At 47.7% G+C, this 24551-nt stretch overlaps 1 protein-coding gene across 1 annotated transcript in view; it reads right to left on the minus strand.

The window, feature by feature from the left end:
* wg (Wnt family member 1 wingless) overlaps window positions 1-23579 on the minus strand; it is a 34037-nt gene extending 10458 nt beyond the window's left edge. Inside the window, exon 1 of the mRNA XM_075865220.1 lies at window positions 23304-23579. Coding sequence (XP_075721335.1) covers window positions 23304-23514 — 211 coding nt within the window. The 5' untranslated portion in view covers window positions 23515-23579. The remainder of the gene's footprint in view (window positions 1-23303) is intronic.
* Between the last annotated feature and the right edge of the window lie 972 nt (window positions 23580-24551).

Raw genomic sequence — 24551 nt, forward strand, 5'->3', positions numbered from 1 at the left:
GACGTCAAGGAAATAACATGGCGACGCCCGACTTCGGTCGGCTACCCGAATTCAGCGGCAGCCCCAGCTCCTGGAGATCCTGGTATGGGAGGCTACAGTTCTTCTTCGAGGCTAACGAGATTACGGACGCATCGAAGAAACGTGCTCATCTGCTAACGCTGTGCGGGGAACAGACTTATGACATCGTCTGCGCCCTCGTTCAACCCAAGCAGCCCAACCAAGTGAGCTACGAGGACATAGTCAAGATGCTCAAGGCTCACTTCGATCCACAACCGTCTGAGGTCTTCTGCAGGGCACGATTCCAGCGACGTGACCAAAAGCACGACGAAACGGTCAGTGATTACGTCACGGCGCTCAAGAAGCTAGCAGCAGATTGCAATTTCGGGACAAGCGCAGACACTGCAGCGAATCCGACAATGCTGCCTATGGACGTCATGCTGCGTGATCGTTTCGTTTGCGGTCTTCGGAACGAGCAGGTCCAGCAACGGCTCTTCGCAGAAAAGGACTTGACGTTCAAGAAAGCTTTCGACCTTGCACTGCGAGCTGAAAACGCCATCGAAGACCAGAAACGCGTGAAAACCGAATTTAAAGAGTTTCACGAATCCTGCATAAGCACATGCAAGATAGACAACCAAGGTCACTCTAGTGCCTCTGCCCAAAAGAAGAAACAACGCTGTTGGCGTTGTAACGCGCTACATAATCCGGACACTTGCAAGTTCCAGACAGTCTCCTGCAACTACTGCAAGAAACGCGGACACATTGAAAAAGCCTGTCTGAAAAAGCGGAAAGAAGCAAAAACGAGCAACAGCATCGAATATCCCCAACAAGGAACTTCGACAGCTGCCTCAGCACCAGTGTCGACTCAGCAGGACTCATCAGACGTGGCCCTTTACGAGCTCAACACCGTAACCAACGCGTTCAGCACACAGAAGGTCATGACTCGGCTACGCGTACATGGCAAGTTCTTGGATTTTGAAGTCGACTCGGGTGCAGCCTGCACACTCATCAGTGAGGTCACGTTCAAAGCTACGTGGACAGATGATCGACCACGGCTTCAGACCGACAACATGCTCCTACGCACATGGTCAGGACAGTCTCTTCGAGTTCTCGGATGTGCAACGGTGATTGTTACGCACGGAAACAAAACCATGACACTACCACTTGTTGTCATCAAGGGAGCAGGTTGTAACCTCCTTGGACGAAACTGGTTTCCTCACCTGGGTATACAGATCACGGGCATCAATGATGTATCCGGCGATGAACTTGTTTCGAAGCTTCTCGACAAGTACCAATCTGTATTCGACGAGGACATATCAGGACACATCGGTCCAGCGGTACAACTAGACCTCGTGGAAGGAGCGAAACCAAAGTTCCTAAAAGCACGGCCGGTTCCTTTCGCGCTCCGGTCAGCTGTAGAAGCAGAATTGGATCGACTGCAAAGTCAAGGCATAATCGAGCCAGCACAGCATTCGGATTGGGCAACGCCTCTCGTACTGGTTCGAAAGAAGAATGGCTCGTTGCGAATATGCGGCGACTACCGTTGCACAGTGAACCAGGTATCAAAGAAGGCAGACTACCCACTTCCCTCAACTGATGAAGTGCTCAGCCACTTGAGGGGAGGCAAGGTCTTCAGCACCCTGGATTTAGCACAAGCGTACCAGCAACTTCACGTGACGCCAGAGACAGCAGAGATATTGACCCTGAACACGCTGAAGGGACTATACAGGGTCAAGAGATTGCCTTTCGGAATTTCTGCAGCCCCAGCCATTTTTCAACGTTTTATGGAGACAATGCTGTCAGGCATCACAGGCGTGTGCGCATACCTAGATGACGTGATCATCAGTGGGAAAGACGCCACGGAACACGCCGAGAGACTGGAAGAAGTGCTGAAGAGGCTACGAAACTACAATCTGCGCCTCGGAAAAAACAAGTGCTGCTTTGCGGTGCGACAAGTTTTCTTTCTGGGACACCGAATCGACGAGACAGGCGTCCACACAAACGAAGAGAAAGTTCGAGCCATAACGGACGCTCCAGCACCAAACTGCAAACAAGCGCTTCAATCATTTCTCGGAATGCTGGCTTTCTACGACAGATTCTTGAAGAACAGGGCAACAGTTGCCAGCTGCCTATACCAGCTTCTTCAGAAGGACGCCACGTGGAGATGGGAGACAAAGCATCAAGAAGCCTTTGACAAGCTTAAGGCATTGCTGCTCAGTCAGACCGTACTGGCACACTACGACGAACAGAAGGAGCTTCTTGTCTCTTGTGATGCTTCACCATATGGCATAGGAGCTGTTCTGTCTCAACGTGATGACCAGAATAGAGAGGCGCCAATCGCTTTTGCATCTCGGACGCTAGGGCCGGCAGAACGCAAATATGCTCAATTGGACAGAGAAGGCCTTGCTGTGGTGTTTGCAGCCCACAAGTTCCACAAGTATATTGCGGGAAGAAAGGTGACTTTCGTCACTGACCACCAACCACTGCTCGGCATACTGGGTCCACAAAAGCCAACGGCTCAAGTCCTTTCTCCACGGATGATCAGATGGTGCATCAAGTTATCGGCGTATGACTACAGCATAATCTACAGGCGTGGCAAGAACCATCAAAACGCGGATGCGTTGAGCCGTTTGCCATTACAAGAACGTCTCGATGAACCCTGGCCTCCAGGTGACGTACTATTGTTCGAAGCGTTATCGAGACCTCCGTTGACTGCTGCCGAGATAGCACGCCTGACACAACAAGACAGCATCATGCAGAGGTTGTACAAGGCAGTGCAGGATGGTACAGTGGAGAAACTCACTGGAGATGAGTTTGCTCCTTACCGACGACGAGCGACCGCACTAGCACTACAGCGCGAGTGCATCACAAAAGAAAACGAGACCCTAGATGCCCCTTTTCTTCTACATGATATGAAGGCGGCAATGGCTAAAATGCGTAGAGGAACAGCCCCTGGTAAGGATAAAATCACGGTCAAGACGCTGGCAAATTTGGCCGATCCTGCGCTGGCACACCTCTTGGAATACATCAACGCCATCTGGAGTGGTCGGATATCGGTCCCTTCAGAGTGGAAGACATCACTGGTCACATTCATTCCCAAACCGGGGAAGCCAGTAAACATAGACAACCTTCGCCCCATCTCTCTAACGTCTTGCGTTGGCAAGTTGATGGAGACGATGGTGCGGGACAGACTTTCGGAATATCTTGAACAGAAAGGGGCTTTCGCCCCTACCATGTTCGGATTCCGTCCTCACAAATCGGCACAGGATGTACTCCTGCAACTACACCGAGAGGTCATCCAACCGGTGGCGATGAAACATAACGACAGGGTCATCCTCGCCTTAGATCTGAAGGGGGCCTTTGACAATGTTAAACACAGCGTCATACTCGAACACCTAAGCCTCACTAACTGTGGTCAGAACACATTTAATTACGTCAAGGACTTTTTATCGGACAGAGCCGCCCTGCTCCGCATTGAAGACTCCGAATTCGGGCCGTATCAAATGGGTACCAGAGGGACACCGCAAGGGGCTGTTCTCTCCCCCATTCTATTTAACGTCGCAATGATGCACCTGCCACGTCAGCTGGCGGCCATAGAGGGCATTCATCATGCCCTCTATGCCGATGACATTACGGTATGGGCAACTCAAGGGAACTTAGGTGCCATTGAGACCAGTCTGCAACAGGCTGCCGAAATTGTACACACCTACGCGGCGCGTTGCGGACTCGAATGCGCACCCAACAAATCCGAATTCCTTCACATTAGAGGCATGCCTAAAGACAACACAGATATCTCCATCACTCTTCCTGCGGGCCCAATCAGACGAGCGGAGGAGATCAGGGTCCTGGGCCTATACATTCACCAGCAGCTCCGGATTGACACAACATTGACGAAATTAAGGAAGATAGGAGACCAGGTGGGTCGCATGATCCGCAGGGTCTCCAACAAGAGGGGGGGACTTCGGTGCACAGATGCGTTGCGGCTAGCGCACGCTTTTGTCACCAGCAGGGTCATGTACTCCGTCCCTTACCTCTCCCTCCGCAAACATGAGGAAGAACGAATCGAGGCAATCATTAAAAAGACAATAAAGCGGGCTCTTGATCTTCCGATCTCTACATCCAACAGCCGTCTCAAGGCATTGGGTGTGATTAATTCATACCAAGAGCTGAAGGAAGCCCATCTTTTAAACCAGTACACACGGCTAGCCCAAACCAACTCTGGCCAACGCCTGCTTGCACGTCTGCACATAAGACATGATTTCGAACAACAGGAACGGGTCAAAGTGCCAGAACTGTGGCGCACAGCCCTTCTGGTCCGACCTCTACCCACTAAAATGGACAGAGATGAACACACAGCGCGACGTGACGCACGCGCTCGGGCGCTGGAACGACAATTTGGACAGAAGCCAGGTGTGTACTACGTGGACGTTGCTGGCCCCACCTCCAAGGGGTGGTACACGGCGGCTGCTATTCACGAGGGCACACAGGTGGATGGGCTAACCTTTAGGGCGTATTCTGTAACACAGGCTGAGGAGGTCGCCATTGCCCTTGCGGCCTCTCACAGTAATTCCCGGTATATTATCACGGATTCGCGCCGAGCGTGTCGTAATTATACAGCCGGGTACATATCACCGTTAGCCGAGACAATACTGCGCAACTGCATAAGAGACACGGACCCTCATCCGAAACGCATTATATGGACACCGGGCCATCAGGGATTGCGGGGAAATGAGGCTGCAGATGCGGCTGCCCGAGCGCTCATTTCCGGGCTACCTTCGTCAATGCCGATGGAGACCGATGAGGAGGGTTACCCTCTCCTCCGATATAAGGAAATTCTTTATTATTATCGGGAAAGTCATCGCCGCTACCCTCCCCCCGCACGGGGGTTGAAGAAAGCAGAGGAGCGCATTTTGCTTCGCCTCCAGACGAATACATTGCTATGTCCTGCCATAGTCAAACATTTCGACCCTACGGTCACAGGACAGTGCCAGCACTGTGGGGAGGTGGCAGACACCTACCACATGGTGTGGGCCTGCCAAGCTAACGCAGCCATTACTCCTAACCCAAACCCTAGGCGAGAGGACTGGGAGGCGGCCCTGCTCGGCTGCTCAGACCTTCAGGCCCAGCAGGCCTTGGTCCAGAGAGCCAAGACGGCGGCTTTAACCAATGGGGTCCCGGAATAGAGACTCCACCTAGTCTGTAGGGGCCTCTACAGAGGTCCTACACCTCTCTTTTGTAAATAAATGTTTTTCACCACCACCACCAGTGCATCACACTTGGATCCCGAGTGATCATACCGAGCTCAGCACGATCCCGTGTTCTGGCACTTCTGCATGCGGGTCACAGAGGCATGGTAGCCATGAAGAAGTGCGCAAGGAGCTACGTATGGTGGCCCGGAATGGACAAGGTGATCGAGGAAACGGTGCGACAGTGCCGTGAATGCCAAGCAACGCAAAAGAGCCCACCCAAAGCTCCTATTCCTACGTGGGACCGTCCCCAGACAGCATGGAACACGGTGCACGTTGACTTCGCGGGGCCACTACTCGGACGCACCTACTTAGTTGTTGTGGACGCATACACAAAGTGGGTGGAAGTCCGGCACGTGACACAAGCAACATCCGCGGCTGTAATCGACGTGCTCCGAAGCCTCTTTGCAACGTTCGGCATTCCCCGAAAGGTCATCTCCGACAACGGAAAAGCATTCATCTCCAACGAGATCAAGCAGTTCTATGCGTCGAACGGCATACAGGCTGCAACCTCACCAGCATATCATCCGGCAACAAACGGCCAGGCAGAACGCTATGTGGCGGAGCTGAAAAGAGCGCTGTTGAAAGATGCAGACAAGTCCATACAGTGCCGACTTGCAAGATTTCTGTATCGGCAGCACACGACAATACACACTACCACAGGTATGACACCGGCGAGAGCGATGTTCGGACGAGAATTGCTCTGCCCTCTCGATCTTCTTAAGCGGGAGACGGATAAGCGAAGTCCTGAGAGCCAGGAGGCATTGCAAAAATCACGCCGCTTCGCTATAGGCGATAGAGTGCTTATCCGGCAGTTTTTGAAAAAGCCAGATTGGATTGAAGGCGAAATACTGCGCCGCGTCGGACCACGATCCTGGCTTGTAAAAAGCGACCAAGGAAAGGTTCGGCGTCACCTCAATCACATGAGGAAAACGAGTCAGACCAGACAAACAACCCAATCGCGGACAGATTGGAGCGCAGCTGACGATCTCTTGGACGCAACGCCAGAAGAGACGCCATCGAGCTCAGCTGCTCAACCGCCTGAATCGCCCGAGATGCAAGATCACACTCCCTCGCAACCGTCGACGTCACAGGCAGTGGCCACTCGGCAACTGCGACCACCAGAGGTTAGGCGACCTCCAGACCGCTATGGAGACTTCGTCTAAGGGAGGAAGAGTGACATGTCGCCTTAGAAGACGACATTAACGAAGTGCGCGCGGGGCACTGGCGCTGTGGCACGAGCGCGAGCCTGGCGTCGAACGCTGGCCAGGAGTGACTCCAACGCCTGGGCTACGCTTTTGAACTTGTTCACGTTTCCAGTCCTTTAATAAATCGTCTACAGTCACAAGCGGCTGTACAGACGTAACATATATATATATATATATATATATATATATATATATATAGTATAAGGGCAAGACGTGTATACCTAAAGGCTCGTTTTTCTGTGTTTTGACACCATGATAATGAAATCTAACAGACTCCTAGGAGGGAGAGCCGCCGTGATAGCTCAGTGGCTAGATCATCGAACGCGTTATTCGAAGGTCGTAGGTTCGATTACTGCTCACGGCAAGTTATTTTCTCACCCACTTTTCTTTCTTCTTATTTAGATTACATTTGCTCTAATATCTTCGCCTATACATTCCTTGGCATTATTGTCTCTTAGGTATATATATATATATATATATATATATATATATATATATATATATATATATATATATATATATATATATATATATATATATATATATATATATATATATATATATATATATTTGTGTGTGTGTCTACAACACACTGATAAACTGATAAAAAATTAGAGGACGCTTGAGCTGCACCTATAGGTTGCGATAGCGGGCTTCGTGCACATCATCGCCTTGTCAATTGCTTCTCGTTTCGGGGCATGCCTCAACCGTGCCCCGAAGAATGAGCGTAGCATTGTCCGTTTCAAAGTATGATTGAATGCATATGCAAGAAGAGCTGCTAAGTGCCCAATACGGCAGAGTTAATTCTATGACGTAGGGCAACACGCCAACCTATGCTGCTTTTCTTACTTTCTTAATGGTTCAGCTGCTGCTGATGATCAAATATGTCTGAGCATTGTGCACTGGGTTGGCCTTTAAAGCACATCCACTCGTTGCTCAGTTCGTATCTTTTGACGCTTGGCACGATTCTGCCACGGAATGCATTGAGGAGACTCCTCTCACGACATGACACTCATATACTGCGTGTGTTTCAAAGCACTTTCAACAAATTTTGTGGCTCTGGGGTAAAAAAAACCTGCTTGGCACACAGACGGCCTGGATTTGATCCCTACTCGTACAGGAAATCTGTATTATTTATTTTATTTGCGTTTTTCTCGATTTTAGGTCACGGACGAGGTGATGAATTTTTCGCTCACAACCAACGACGCCATCGCCGACACCGGAAATTCTCTTTAAATTCTCTTTAAAGAGCGAAACGAGCTCTTTAACGCTATCGCGTACTGCGCGGTAGCGTCATCGACGCTGGCGGCTGATCGCGAACAGTGGAGCACGAAACCGAGGCGTCCGGCACGAGTCAATAAGCTGGTCACCTGCGGCGCCAAGGATAGCTGGTGCGTGCGTCGCTTGTTCGCCGGCGCGGGGATTCACATCCTGCTCGCCGGAGAGCGAACAAGCACACAAGAAAGCAGGGCACAGAGTAAACGAGCAGGGCCTCCGAGAGCGAGCAAATGTGTACACATACAGCACGCTCCCAGCGCAACTGTCCTTCAAGCGCAGAAGTGAGCTCAGACAAAAGAGGAATCACGGTTGCTGGAGGAGGCGAGGCGAGCTGCAGAAGCCGATCTGCGCTCGCAGTCGCCGCATCGACCGGGCTTTCGGCACGGACGAAATCTCGTCAAAAAAGGAAGCGAAAGGAGAGGGGTCCATGTCTGTGTGTAAGCAAGCAAGAATCACGGTGCGCGCGCAGGAAGCGGCGAGTTTGCGCTGTGGGCGGGGTGCCCTTCGTGGATGCGTGTGTGCTTTTGGGGCGGACCGTGTGAGCTTCGCGACTGGTGGTGGGCTGTCTGCCTATTCACCACCCCCTCCCTGAACGTCGTCTAACCCCCCTAGGTATGGTTTACGAATGCTCCGACAGAAAAAGCACGCTTTTGGGTGTCTGCCTCCGAATCGTGGTAGCCATTACGTCAGACTATGTTGTCACTCCTCTAGACCATCTACGCAGATAGTGGGAAACCCATTCACTCTCGCTTCGTGCCATCGGCGGCAAAAAAAGGGCGGGGGGGGGGTCAATTGATCCTTTTCGAAAACTTTCTATTTTACATGTGTACATATGCAAAGGCTCAATGCATTGTGTCATTGTGAAGTAATGAAGTGTTCAATGCTTTCTTTCTCGAAGACAGGTCATATACAAGGAGCGGCGAAGTTAGTTATGTCGTGTTCGACGTCATTCTATATTTTATAGCAGAAATTGATTCACCATATGTCATGCATCATTGTACTTTATTCTTCAAGTCCGCTCAGACATACAACCTATGCCGCCACCACTTGTAGTTCCTAGATGCGCCATTGGGCTTTCAAAGATTGAACAGAAGAGAAAGGCATGCTTCTTTAGTTGAAGGATATGATTTTGTATATAAAAGCTTCAGCAGAAGAAAGAACGACAAACAAACATTTTCTCCCTGTACCTGCCAAAATCACACGGCGCAATCAAAGCCATCTGCGTACTGACATTGATCATTTTCATTCTCTCCATGTAGTGCTTCCAACGGCTAAATACGGAAGAGGAGGCCCACGCATATTTATAGTCACTGCAGCTGTAGCTTTAACCGCGCGTCTGTAGTTTGTCTTGTGCTTTTGATAGCTTACAGGAGCCCATAAATGCTAAAATACCGGTAGATCGCGCCTATACGTACGACCATAAAAACCGTATAAGGCGTTCCACCTCTTTCATTGAGCAGTTTCGTAACAGAAGGCCATCACGATCACCACCGTAATTATCTTCTTCATCGCCGTCATCCACGTCGGCTCGTTAGAGTTTCTTGCACGTGGTTTAACGTTCGAGGTGAGATACCGCGAGAAAAAGGCTGACTGCAGGCGTGCGCAGGCGTGATGTTAGTGCGCAGAGTCAGACCCTCCGAGCGCAGCGTCGTCGTCCCCGAAACGCCTCTCCATACACAAGCGCCCTCTGGCGCACAGTTCGCGCGTACAACATTAACGAGGCCTGGCAAGCCAAGCAGTGCCACCACGCTTGCTTGCGTGAGGATGTACAGAGAGGCGCAACAAGAAGAGTGCGCCGCTGGTACAAACAGACTTCTCAGCACACACGTCTGACCGCTTAATTACACAGCGCATCGGTGCCCGCGATGCGTGCGAGGAACGCGCGCGCCGGGAGCGTCGTATATTATCCGCCTCGTGCGCGAGAAGTGAGCCCGCCCCGAAGTGGCGCCCTCTCCGAGGTGTTGTCCCCGAACAGCGCTCCGTCCACCTGGGGGGCCGCTCGGCAATTAAGCTGTAGCGGCGGTGATCGGCCACTCTTTAAACCGGTCCACGTCCGAGCAGCGCCACCTGGACGAAGATGCGCCGTTAGGCCTAACACTCGTCGAGTAAGAAGCGCCGCTGCGCCCCCCGGGACGTTGGGAAACGTACTCCTCTCAGTCTGCACTTTCGTGTCGGGGAGGGAGGAAGGGCATCGCGAAATACGCCTGTATTTCCCTAATTTCTCATACGAGGAGATGGCCACCTTGCACTGCAGGGGAGTGAAAAGGGGAGGAAAGAAACTCGTAATACAAGGGAATCTACGCCGTCCGCACAACCACCAACGTTTGTATAGCTTGAGTCGAAAGGTGCATTTTATATAGTATGCGAGTCGGACAAAGCAAACTTCCATGCGGCCTACACAGAGTGAGAACGCTCGAAAACGCTCTTGTTTTGCAAATCGAAAGCATTGTTTCGAAATCGTGGGCATTTCGGGCGTATACCTGTGACACTCTGAAGTTAAGGTCTCAAGTTAAGGCCGTTAGTGGCTACTTTGCGCCATATTGGCTACTTCCAGTGTCGATCAGGTTACGAAAATTTCGGTTTGACGCCATGTCTACTTTCTGGCTATCTTGAACTTCTGTTTTGGCGCATTTATTGGTCATTTGTCTGTAATATGTAAAAGATAAAACAGCAAGCATGTCTAAAGGATAACGAATCATCGCAAGCTTCTCCGCCGTGTTGGCCTACGCGTGCAAGTGTCCTTGCCCCGCCATCAGTGGTCGGGGCTCACCGAGGAGCCCCGACTAAGACGATGCAGGAACGCTCGCAAATAAACACTTGGCACAGTGCTGACACCAGATTCTCAGACTAAAATGCAGGGCGTCAAAGGGATGTTCGCAACAAAATGAAGCTGGACTGTCCAGCTTCGATCAGATCTTTCTACTTGAAGTTGGACTGGAATTATTGTCACTTTCTACAGTCTCGGTTTATGGCTCCAAGGAAAGGAAATCAGCTTCAACGTTTTTTGTGTCTGTTGAGTTGGTTGGCCAAATTAACTTTGGAAGAGGTCTATCTATTGTAGACAAACTATTGGCATGTGTTATGGAAGGTTAATAACCTATTATTTATGGGTAACTTACCCGTGGCTTGGACACCAATCAACAGGGAAAACAACACTGTGTTCATTATACTTCGTTTATGCTTAAATAAAATTGTTATTTGCTGTTGAATACTAACAACCCTACACGTATTGTCTTTTTCTTTCTATTTAGCGGCAAGTATGCGCTAAAATAAAGGGCATGGCTACTTGGCTATATTTACCGTCAGTTCTGGCTCCTTTTAGAATCTACCCAGCGGCAAGCATGACTGGAGAAGCAAAAATATTTCTGGATGCGCACATAGAAGCAGAAAGAGAACAGATTTGAATTTTTGTGCCCTTGTTAATTCACAAGTGGAGGTTAGAAAAATTACTGCTGTCCACATAGTTGCAGGACCGATATATTGACTCAGCGATATTGAACAAGAGTCACAAAACCATTCTATTTTGATTCACGCAGCGTCACCGTCTATTACTCGCAAACAGCTCCCGGGTATTCTGTGGAGTTATGCAAACTTAACGCAGCTGTCAAAAAATGTACAGATTTAGTTAATAATTGGGGATTCATTGCGTGCTGCAAGAATAGGTTATAATGCGGTGCAAGTAAGCGCGGCAATCTGACCTTCCCTTCTCTTCAAACACTCGTATATTGAAATGCAGGTGGTGCTGTTAATTATGAGCATAGAATTATGCACTGAAGACCGTATTTCCTTGTGCTAAGGCTGATGCACATTCACCGTGACGTGGGTCGTTTGATAAGCTTGTGAAAGTACAATATGGTTTGTAGCCTTGCCTCCATGACATTGAATCGGGCATTACTGGAGAACCAAAATTGGTTTTGATGCCTTCTAGATATGCTTTTATGAGATTTTTTAGGTAAACAAGACAGTGAGTTTCAGAACACTCATAATAAGAGAGCAGGCCAGCTGGGGCTTCTGCAAAAGCCATCATAGAAGGCGAGAGTACTGTATGTCACGTAGCGCGAGCATGGCGCGGGGTGGAGGTGGATTCGCCGACAGCCACCTATCCGCAATGTAGGCTCCAAAAATGTACAAGAAAGTAAAAAAAGAAAGAAAGATAAGAAAGAAAGAAAAAGAGAGAAAGAAACGAGGCTAAGGACTCATTGGCACTGTAGAAAGCTGCGAAAGGCAGCTGGCAAATGCTTCGTCGAAGTGAAAGGCATCATCCTCCCTTTCCGATGAGACTACAATGACGTAAATAATGCATCCGAAAACAACGAACCAGCTCGGCAGCTTTCTGCCAACAACTGCCAGGAACAACTGCCCCCCGGAGGCAGCTGTTCCCCAAACCGAAACAGCACTGAACTGTCAAGCTACAATGCCTTCTTTCTTTTCGTTGGCCGTATAACCTTCGCAATCAACGCCCACTGAAAAGCGCTGGGGAGTAATAGCGCGTGCGCGCCGGGCCAACAATGAACGCCGTGGCGAATAGGCTACGGCCTTATTGTACGCATATACACAGACGTAGTGTGTTGGCGTAGAAAGGGTTCCTCATTCCTGGGGCACTTGTACACCCTCCGGCAATATACCGTCGTTTGTCTGCGTGAAGTGTTGATGGAAATATGCGAGCTGTGCGGGAAACGACGAGAGATTCGTGTTTTACAGCACGCACGGGCTGCCTAAGTGAGACTGATGCAGAAATATAGTTATCTGGTGGTTTAATAGCCTGTAAGAGGACACACAAAAAAAAAACCAGTAAGAAAGGAACAAAGCTGTCCTCGTGCGTTGACTTTGGAGCACAGTGCCTCGCGTTTCGTTGCTCTCTGCAAACTTATATTCACAAACAGTGAGGAGAAAAAAAGCTGACGGAAGCGAGAGAGAGAAAGAAGAAAGAAGTGAGGACACCGCATCCCACCAGGCGGCCTCTCGGCAACAGTCGCGGGTCGCTCGTCCGCAGCGCACCATGCTCGGCAGAGGAGATGCCTTTCTGGAGCTGTCGACGCCCCTTCTCAGGGCAGTCCAGGTGCCCTTTTAATGGCCCTAATAATGACAACTGCCCCAAGTTTTTTACGATCAGGCCCGCAAACTCCTTCGTTTTCTCACCCCCGCGCTTGTAGCTTCGCTTTTTGGTCTTGTATCCGGCATCGCCTGGGCGCGCGAGTCCCGAATAAACGCCCCCCGCTGACTGCGTGGGCGCTGTGTTCCGACGCAGCAATGGGGTCTTCGAGGGTGCTTGTGGTGGGGCCTCGCACACCGAGTCCTTTTGCGTGGTCAGCGTGTGGTCGGCATGTTTGGACGCGGAACTGGCTGCTGCTTTTTCCCCTCTGGCTTGTGGTGGTGGTCTCTCTACATCTACATTGTCCAGACTTCAAATGGGACATAAACCACACACTGTTGCTCGCCGCACGTTCTTGTACACCTTCTTTCTCTACACCCACCCTCTTTTTTTTTACGTTCGATGTTTCTTGCTTCTTGAGTAAGAAAATCACCCGATGTGTTGAGCACGTGACTTTAAAGCAGTAAAAGTAACTGGGTAGTCAAATTTAATAACTACTTGTGATAACCATGTAGATGGGCACTTAGTTGCGGCTCGTAAAATTCGAACGCATCATTAAAGTACAGCTGTTCAGTTGTTTTATTTCACGTATTAATGACATCACTTCTCAATCTAACAGTGATATATCGAATGCCTTATTTTCCACGTAAAATGCGAATGCATCATAAAAGTACAATTGTTCAAATGTTTTATTTCACGTATTAATGACATAACTTCTCAATCTAACAGTGATATATCGAATGCCTTATTTTCCACACTACTCTGTACCCTTTTCAAAAGTGCGTTCACTCAACAGTGCCAAAATCCCCACCCCTTCTGGATTGCTTGCACCACACTACTCATAACTACATCATAACTACCTGTTACACCATATCTACCTGTGCTACCATGTATAACTACATCAGCTTTCCCAGTAAAATGAAAATATCCAAGGTAACAGTGAACTACAAGAAGGGGAATTGAAATGAATTGGGAAACTACTACCCTCTGTCTATATTGCCTATTTTTTTCTCGTGAGAAACTAATTCATTGTAGGCTCTTAATTTTTTTTTGAGAACTCCAATGTATTGACACCACATCAGTTTTGCTTCCGGAAGAACAGATCCACAGAATTAGCGTTGCTTCACCAGAAATAATATATTTTACAGGAATTTCAAAGCAAGAAAATAGTAATCGGTTTATTGTTTGATTTTCCAAGGACTTTGACTTGGTTAATCATGAGGTATTGTTAAGAAAGTTAGATATTCATGGAGTTTGTGGTTGTGGGTTAAACTTACTGCGGTCATACCTGTCTGATCGGCGACAAGTTGTCCTAATAAATAACTTGCGATCCCAAATACTGCATCACACTGCTTTTCGGTGTTCCACAGGGCAGCATTCTGTGACCTTTGCTTTTCAATCTCTACATTAATGACATCGTTAACATTAATGATGACGCCATGTTTATCATATATGCAGACGACGCAACCATATTTTTTTCTGGAAACAGCATCGACCACCTCATCTCAAATTGCAATGGCACCTTAATTAAACTGCAATAGTGCCCTTTATTCAACTCCATGTAGATTAATTAAAACAAAACAAAGGCGGTTATATTTCGAGCCAAGAGTAAGCCAATCCCTCCTCGAGCGGACATAATTTTTAATTCCCGCCCAGTTTTTACTGTCGACCACCTTGAATGCCTTGGTGTTCTATTTAGTGCACACATGTCTTGGGAAGCTCATGTGAATTCAGAGTCTAAGAAAATTAGCACGAATAACGGGCGTAGTCGGTGGGCTCAAAAATATTCTCGCTCCAAAACTTAAAATTCAAGTCTACAATTCTCTTTTCTATTCACATTTTGACTATTGTCAACTTGTTTGGGGTACGACTTCATTCTGTAATCTACAAAAAGTTTGCGTTATGCAGAAACTGAGTTTTTTTTCTTATTTCAACATTGTTACTGACACTGGCGGCGGCAGCCAACTGCGGCACCACGCGTGACCCGTGTTGTGATGTCATAAGAGCTTTCACTGTAAAAAAAAAATACCACTTGACAAACTCACTGGCACGTCTGACGTGTTGGTGTATCTTTAAACTCTGGCTAAATATAGCTGGGGCACCCTGTATATTCGAGAAGTGCAAGCAGGATGAAAAATGCAATGTGTCGCCATCGGCGGTGAAGTCTTATGATGTCGTATACGTATCGACATCTATCCATGCGTTACGTTAAAGCGAATTCGGAGTGACAATGAATATGGTTCGATCCGATGTGATTATGTAGGCACGGTGAGGCAGTGTCGCTTGACTTCAATTTTTCTCCTTGGATGGAACGAGGACTGGAAACTGCAGACGTTTGGCAAAGGCAGTAGAGTCTGTATCAGTGAGTCTGAGTACGCCAGGAGCGAAGAAACGGCCCTCTGACGGCCGCGAGTGAAACTTTTCTAAAGTTGACTCTCACACATTGTGCATGCGATCGTGTCCTAGTGTGCGACACGCTTTCCTCTAAAAAGGAACAAATACGCAAGCACACACACACACACACCCGCGCAAAATAATTGTGTTTAAATGTGTTTATTTTCCGCGTGTTTGTGTCTTTTAAGCGGAATTTTCGTTATGCAGCAAAAACAAGCTTCTCCGGTGTCCTCGTAATTAAAGCATCTGTTCTTACGGTCAAAGAAAAAAAAAATGGCTCCTTAGCTTTTTATTGAATAGACGTAGCGAGTGACAATGACAGTGGTCAACTCTGTATTCCCCCCAAAATCGCAAGCATGTTCCAAAGGACGCTCCGCACCTAATATGAACAGATTGATCGTGTGCAATAAAAAAAAATATATCATGAGTTGCTCTCATATAAAAGTCGCGATAAATCAGCCGTTAAACGTAACAAAGCAAATCTCTGCCATATAGCCATATTAAATGATATCGCAAAAAAAGACCATCAATACACGCGAATTTCTTCTGTTATGACAACCATGTACGATACAGTTAAGCTGAATAGTCTGTGGTGTGGCGGTATACCCTCGCGTCGCTTCGGTTCTCCATCGCCGAGGGGCGCTTCACACAGCGATTCGACCTTTCGCGGTTGCGACGTCTGTACGCATGCATATTTCAACGCAGCGTGGTGGGGAGAGAGACCCACGGGGAAGCAGGACCGGAGGGTAGCAGTGAAAAAGCTGTCCCTTAATGGCGGCGATTTGACGACGACCGTGGTCACGACGTATAGTATATGGTCAATGCTCAAAATGACGGGGAGAAAGGGGGGCGATTTAATGTTGGGCGGAGACCATTTTCCTGCGCTTCTCTTTGCCCTGCTCTCTTCCTCCTGCCCTCCTCGCTGCTATCAACTCTCCCAGCCGTTCAGCGCCTCCCATGTGGGCACGTCAGTCCCTCTGTTGTTGGCCAACACAAAGGTTACCCCCTGGTTGGAGCGCGATGACCGTTGGCGAGTCGACGGATAGGCGCTTCTGAGCGAACTTTTTTAGATAATGACTTGGAGCGGTGGCGAAAGGTTGACCTCTGACCTCTTTTGTCGCCTCTCCGACCTAAAGTTTTCACAACGTCTTCCTACGACTTTCACTTATGCCGAATCTTTCTGTTTTGCTTTATTCCAATCGGTGGGCTTCACTACCGACTCTACAGGAATGGAATAAGAAGAAAAAAATTATTGTCGAGGCGAAAATTTTACAACTTAGTCACGGAGCAAAGTGTCATGATTCTGGGAGAGCTTCACGACAATGCAACTGCATGCAGTCAATACTGTGCCCTTTCACTGTTCTTCTGAGTGGCTTCATACGATTTCTCTTCGCGCGTACAGAAAGTAGATAAAAATTTCAGACATCATTGCAACCGCCCAAGTCAGACTGGAACAACCTGTTCCTTCCAGCATTGCGGTGGTTTTCTGAAAACAAACACAAATTGGCCGTGTAAAGTGACGTTGACAGCGAAAATTCTGCTCCAGAGAGACTATTACAATTTGTCCTATTAAAACTATAGGTGCCTCATCAAGCTCGAAAATTGACCGTCGCCGCCCCGCAGGGTTGGCCTGAACATGAGCGCAGGAAAAGTCATCATCACGAGATGACGTCCTTCATGACGTCACAGATAACCAAAATTTATGACGTCATCACGTGACACCATCGCTTGCTCAAAGGTGGGCTGATCAAGGAAGCAATGAGAAATGGCGTTAGGTGCGGGTAGCTCTCTGAGGGTGGGAAGGATTGATACACATACCGACTGAGAAGCACCTTAAAATGGCGGCTGCCAAGTTCGAGTCTTCTCAGGACATAGAGTTTCATACAATAATACCTAGAGAGGAATCTGGCACTGCGATCGTGTACCCTCTTGGGAATTATAGGAAGCACATGCTTCGGATTGGATTGCGTCAGCTAGAGAACTGTCTACGAATCTTTTCCCACAGTTTCAGTTTCGTTCTTCGCGCAGCGTGGGTAGTGGGGTGCGGCGAAAAGCACTGAAGCAGCGCCTTTGTTGTTCAAAGAGGCTGAAGACCACTATGTCTGAGATTTGCTGCGACCTTGGAATTCTACAAGCCACATTCAGCTGTTTAAGCGAAGCGTCGTCTACTCACCGCTGCGTATAGATGTAGCGTCTCTTGTCAGTGCAGAATGTTACATCGAGTTCACGGTTTTTTCGTTCGCGCGTGTTGCGAAAACCCATTTAAATCGACTGCGAAGCTAACTAGACGCACTGTCACGCTCCTCTGACTCGACTTGACACAACAAAACGAGAGGTGCGTTGGGGGCAGCCCATTTGGACAGACGCACCTGGCATCGCAGCAGACGAAACGTTACGCGTTTCTCAGTTAATATTGTATACTGTTATTTCCACTTATAGAACGTAATCCGTCCAAAAACGATCCGAAGCCTGTACTTCCTATAACTTTAATGAAGGTACAGACGCCGCTGAAGGAGCCCGCGTAGACACTAGCGCCAGATTACCCTCTATAGGCATTAAAGTATACGAAACACTACGTCTCAGGAGAATGCTCCGAGGACCCTGGGAGTTGTTTTTTTCTTTCTTTCTCTCGCTGTGTGCATTCCCAACTTCATTCCTCCGGTGCAACGTACAATCGTCTATATATTCCAGCTGATGATTATTGTGTTTTCAACAAACATCCTTTACAGGAGCCCGTATCGGACATGGACGGAGCTCCTCTAGTGCTTCACGCACACCACGCTTAACGAATGCCACTGACTTGTCGGCTTTAGTAGCTGTTTTCTTTGGATACTATATCTGCACGCATTTCATTCAAGAAAATAAATAACACGCACTGCTTGAATATGAGTTTTTCTGCGAATCATTGACATTTCGATCAAGGTACAGGAGACGTGTAAGTATGCAGTGCGTTATAACGATGTACATGTCGGCTCGGGGTTTCGACTTAGTGACCAGAATTCGTTTTCTGCGAATCTCTGCTGAGTATTTCAATTTTCGGAGTATACACTTGCTTGTCCCCGGTTTCCACTGTTCATTTTGTTTTTCGAAATCGTAACACCTTCGGTTTCGTCTTTGTTATAAACATACTGTATTTAAAGCGCGACCTTTTTGTGAGAACTTGTGTTGTCTTCTCCGTTCGCGTTTTAGCGTATACACGAAGCGCATACTATATGAGACTTGGTGCTTCTCCACAACACCAGACCGCGATCCTTAGAGAACCGCAGCGGAGTCTGTTATTTTCTCACGATCGAGAGGCTGCAGCTTTCGTTATGTCAGGAAAGAAAGAAAAAAAGACAAAAAAAAACACTAAAGCTCTCTAATGCTGGTTTTTATTGCCCCGAGAGGCGCTCACACACATTTCGCAAAGTCGTGAGCGACCTGTATTTTTGGGCACCTTTTAAAACTCCTAAAAACAAAAGAAAACAAGAGTGTGTGCGTGTAATGGACAAATAATAATAAGAAGACCGGGTAAGAGGAGGAAAAACCAAGTCCGTCACGACTCTCACATTGCGAATCATTCTGAGGGAATCACGCACGCTTTGTATACTTTTCCCGGTTGTTTTTCAGACTCTCCGGAAAACGCAAGAAAGGTTCTGTTTGGCCGAGAAGTCTCGATCATCTCTAATCTGCGCTATACGCCACCTTACTGAATTCTTTCGCCGGGGAGAGATAGCAGAATTTCGACAGAGAAGCTTCAAGCACGCTCACACCTAGTGAAATCCAAATGTATAAATGAAGAGCACGTTTTGAAATAACTTTTACGTCTTAAATAACATCTCATGTTCATATGCCTATTTTGTTTCGTTATACAAGTGCAAAATGAAACACTGCAGCTTAGCAGTACCAACACATCGAAATTAGGAAGTATACATAATTGACGATGTTTGTCACGAGTTGTACAAGCCGTTTTTTTCCTTTACTATGTGCCACTTATCTGTTTCCCCTTTGCTGTTTTATATAGCCTGATTGGAACTGAGAAATAACGTTGCATAATTGAATTTCTCCTCACAATCTATGATGTGACGCAATAGGGGCCGAAAAGAAAACACTGACATTTATTATTAATGATGTCCAGCAATCATGTCTGGACCTGAAAATTAGGCCGTGCCCATTAAAATTCTGTCGGCTCTCAAGTGTAGACAAACAGGCAATAAAACTTTGGTTTGGGCCACTTGGTTGGCCGCTAAAAACAACGACGAGCAGCATCGAGGAGGGGGACACTGTATAGAACGCTGGACGGGTGCACAACTCTAATTCAGAAAGCCATCACAAACCTATACATACGAAGGATGTGCATATTATATAGCAGTATGTTTGTAGTGGCTCCCTTAAGTATACTAATTTCGGATGGGACTGGCCAGCAGTCCAAGACGTGATAACACGTAGCTGCGAGGAAACGATCACCCATCTTCTCTGTGAGTGTCCTCGCTTCTGTGTGCCTAAAAAAGTACTTTCGGGTGTGGCACATAGCGTTCACAATCGCCCATTGTCAAAAAAAAAACGAAAAGACACCAGCTGAGACAGTGCTCAGCACAAGTTTTTTATAGCGTTCTCATATTCCTCCCGGAGAGGTGTTCATACAGAGGCATTCTTAAAGGAAGGTCTTATTCTCCTTTGCTTTTGTCCCCTTTTCGCTTTTCTTGGCGTTCTTGTGCGAAATCTCATTTTTATCATCTTTTATTCTCCTTACCCCCTTCCCCGAACACATGGTAGCCAGCCTGTTTGTATTCTTGTGCCGTCACTGTCTTCGTTTTTAGCTCTATTCGTTAACGGTTTCAAATACGCAATGTCGGTTTAACCCACCAGCTGTCTGGTGGCTTTTTAACGGCGAGGCTGTTTAAGCTAGCCGTAATTTGTACGGCCTAGCACGATACTGTCATAAGCATGAACGGGTATGGTCCACAGAAATTCAGTAAATGTCCTTACTCGCCACTGGTTCACTTGAAATAAAGCAAGCCACAACAAGCCTCCCCCCCCCCCCCCCAAAAAGAAAGGCTGCGAAGCCACGGCAGCCAGCCGAACCATGACCCCGAGTATGTACAAGGCGATAATACAACGGCAAATGCAATGGCAGCGGCGAGAAGACCCCCCCCCCCCCCCCCCCCCCTAGGAGGCGATGGAAGGCCTAAGCCAACGGTAGGTTTATATGAGAGGGGCGAACGCTTGGTTTCAGCGTGAAGTTCTGTCTCTGTAGATCCGGGTTATGTCACGCCGGAAATCAACGACCTAGCATAACCCAGATAAAACTTGGAAACAATCTAGAAGAAATAACTTGCCTGAAGCCTAGAAAGAACATAGAATCTACCAGGTTTCGCCCTGGTTTCCTTGTATTAGAGTTGCTGTTCCCTCATGCTACTGCTGGTGAAGCCTGTAGTATGCTTCTAATTTCATGTATTCTGCATTATTTTTCTCATAATTATGCGTTTATATCTATGGTACCCTTCGTCGTTAAATTATTTATATATATGCTTCTGTACATTTATTTTTGTTTCTTTATTTTTTGTTTGCACAATGATTCGCTATGGTGTGTGCTATTGATCTTCATGTGTATGTGTTTATGTATGTTCCCTTGATGCTCCCATAAATTGCTACTAACTGTACGCTTTGAATTTTTTGCTTCCCCCTTCCCCCACTGTAACGCCATGTTGCACTGACCACTATCTTTCATCTCCGCCATCCCTCTCCCATGCGCAGGGTAGCAAACCGGCTGCCTATAGGCTGGTTAACCTCCCTGCCGTTCTTTTCCCCCTATTTTCCTTCCTTCCTTCCTTTCATGTGGCACTGTGGCTATGAAATAAATAAATAAATAAATAAATAAATAAATAAATAAATAAATAAATAAATAAATAAATAAATAAATAGTTACTCTTCGGAGAGGTGCAGCCTTGCGCGACTTCGTCTGCACCTATAGAGCCCACGTTAAAGTAGCGTGCACTGGGCTGGACTTTCTCCAAAGTCGGCGCGGGAGTGGGATCGGGCTGCGGGGAAGCAGTGCACGCTGTAAACGAGGCTCGGCGCGTGCTCTGCGATCGGTCATTAAGATAGACGGCGGCCGTATCGGGAGCATGCGGAGAGGTCTTCCCTGCTCTCGGAGCTGGCGGCTTGCATGTTGCAACTACCTGATTTACACCGTGTCCCTAAGAGCTCTGCTCGCCATGCGCGTGCGGCATGTGCGCGTCTATCTGCGTCGTGTCTTACGCACGGCGCGTTGCTCCCGTTTCGGCGACAGCGCATCGTCTTTTTCTTTTGTGCGTATATGAGCACGCGTTCCACGTGCACGTGTGCAGGTCACGCGTGCGTACGGGCTCACGTATTTTACATTTTTAATGGCGAAGTCCCCCAGGCTCCAGCAAAAGCATTGTGTGAAGGAGGGGGAGGGATATGCGATATCTGCGTTTCATAAGTGTAAACACTAAAGGGTGAAAAAAAAAAAAGTTCCGTGAGAATGGTCGCATCGTTATCGGGCATAAATAAAACAACACGTCCTTATATAAAAATTAGCAGGAGAAAACTGTGAATTACCACTAATAAGCATGTGCTAACATGTAATACACTAATAAGATTTACAGCGGTTGGTGAGCAGTGTGTACGTGATACAAAGCTACCCGTCTCGTATTTGTATGTGTTTTACTGGTGCTTATTAAATGCGAAGCATTTCTTAGCGAACTTTGGTGACAGTGGTCGTATCTATCTATCTATCTATCTATCTATCTATCTATCTATCTATCTATCTATCTATCTATCTATCTATCTATCTATCTATCTATCTATCTATCTATCTATCTATCTATCTATCTATCTATCTATCTATCTATCTATCTATCTATCTATCTATCTATCTATCTATCTATCTATCTATCTATCTATCTATCTATCTATCTATCTATCTGTCTGTCTGTCTGTCTGTCTGTCTGTCTGTCTGTCTGTCTGTCTGTCTGTCTGTCTGTCTGTCTGTCTGTCTGTCTGTCTGTCTGTCTGTCTGTCTGTCTGTCTGTCTGTCTGTCTGTCTGTCTGTCTGTCTGTCTGTCTATCTATCTATCTATCTATCTATCTATCTATCTATCTATCTATCTATCTATCTATCTATCTATCTATCTATCTATCTATCTATCTATCTATCTATCTATCTATCTATCTATCTATCTATCTATCTATCTATCTATCTATCTGTCTATCTATCTGTCTGTCTGTCTGTCTGTCTGTCTGTCTGTCTGTCTGTCTGTCTGTCTGTCTGTCTGTCTGTCACTTACGACTCTTCGCTCTCCTGGCCCCTCTACAATGGTATCAATACCGAAATTGGTGTGACAGAACATGACTGTATGACTAGCATAATATACTAGTCATAACATGAAAATCATGACATGTATGTCATGAATGTCATGATTAACATTTCATGGTCTAGCTACTTTCGCGAGGTTTGGTTTCCAAGACATTTTGCAAAACTTGTACGGTATGACATGACTGCATAGCGAACATAAGGGACAGACCCTAATGTCGAAATAATGACATGCAAGTCATAATTTTCATATTCTGACTAGTCATGACTACACGCCACGCTCAAGGTCTACACGCCACGCCACGCTCGTGCGTTTAAACTTTCGGTATCAAATAGCAAAAAGTAAATCTTGAGGCTTACGCCGTGCGTCCCTTCGAGCGCCAGTGTTTTTTGGGGAATTCGATGCTAAAGGAAGAGTGAATGACTTCGTCGAAGGCATTACTTTTGCAAGATAACATTCGCAAGTTATTGGTGTGAAGATATCCTGAAGACAAACAGCGCGAGAAGCTACAAAAGGGCATGCGCTGTGTCTTGTGCGTTCCCCTTTCGTACCGTACTTTTTTTGCGCAGTTCATCCTAAGCGTGAGCTATAGCCCAGATTTTAATAAGGTGTGCAGATACTTTAGAAGCAATCTGTGCTTAATATATTTTATTGGTAAACCAATAAGAGAACCAAATACACGCTAAGAGGTATCCGGTTATGAAAGGTATAATTTATGCGCACGTGTTCCTTGGTGTATATAAGCACCGTTCGGAGATAACAGACTCACCCCTGTGGACGATCTTTCCGAAGAGCGACTTGCCGCGCATGTACTCGGGCGTGGGGCAGTTCCAGCGCCGATTGCGGAACTGGTGCTTGCACTCGGCGATCGCGAGTCTCATGCCCCTGGCGATGGCCTGCAGGGAGCCCGGGTTGGCGCGCACCAGGCCCCGCTGCTTCCTCCTGAGCGGCACGCTCAGCTGCAGCTGCGTGCCGCTCATCACGGCACTGCCCAGCGCCGTGGCCACCACCGCGTTGTTGGGCTCCTCGGGACCTCCCGACGCCAGGCCCCTGCACACGGAGCGACAACGGGACAAGTCGTTACGTCGGCTTGGCACGCCTCTCGTCTGGTGGTACTAGTTTATCTCATAATCGCAATGCAACATAACATGAACCGTCTTTGTAACATTTCCGTGTAAGCATATGGCGTTACATGGCGCAAAGTTCAGCACAGAAGAAGACTGGAAGAGGGTTCTTAAAAGCGTCGAACTCTCAGTCCTATACTCGGCAGTCCAGGAGGCCTGCGAACGGACGGAAAGCCACGGTCTTCCAGTCCTGGCGTGGATGCGGCCAGCAACTGCGGCGGCCGGACACCTCTTAGGGGGTGTCCGCCACAGTTGCTGGCCGCGTCCACTTATTATTATTTATTTATTTCACAATACTGCAGGCCAATGTGCTGGCCCAAGCAGGAGTGGATACATCAAAACGTAATTGTAGAAAACAACAGACTTAGGGGGTGTCTGACCAGTTCTCCAGGACAAAATAAAGTTCATCTCACTTCATATGGAGACTCCCATTAGTGGTCCGTTTCTACAGGCAACTCCCACGCGAACGCACGGGAAAACTAGACGTGTCCGCCCTTAGAACATATGGATCAAGGCTTACGAAAAGAAAGTGTACCAGCGCCCGCTTGTCGCACGAAGCCACCAGGAAATCCATACCAATTCATCATAGAGAAAGCCCGTTTACCCTTCCGCAACTTTGCGGGACACCGCAGAAGTGATTTGCAGCAATGCCTGCATGCGGGACATTGCATGGCGTTCTTGTCTCGAGTATAATTATCAGCTGCTGCAGCATATGCTATACAGAAGGATGCGTGTGAAGGTGCAGGCCAGCTTGCCGAATGCGGGTATATCGTGATACCGCAAAGCCACATTATTTACAAATGTGTAAACATGCTGCATTGCCGTGATACGCCAAAAAATGCGATATCACATTATCTCACTCGTGGGAATACGTCTAACGTAACGTCCGTATC

The sequence above is a fragment of the Rhipicephalus microplus genome, chromosome 1 (genome assembly GCF_043290135.1).
Source record: "Rhipicephalus microplus isolate Deutch F79 chromosome 1, USDA_Rmic, whole genome shotgun sequence".
Lineage (NCBI taxonomy): Eukaryota > Metazoa > Arthropoda > Arachnida > Ixodida > Ixodidae > Rhipicephalus > Rhipicephalus microplus.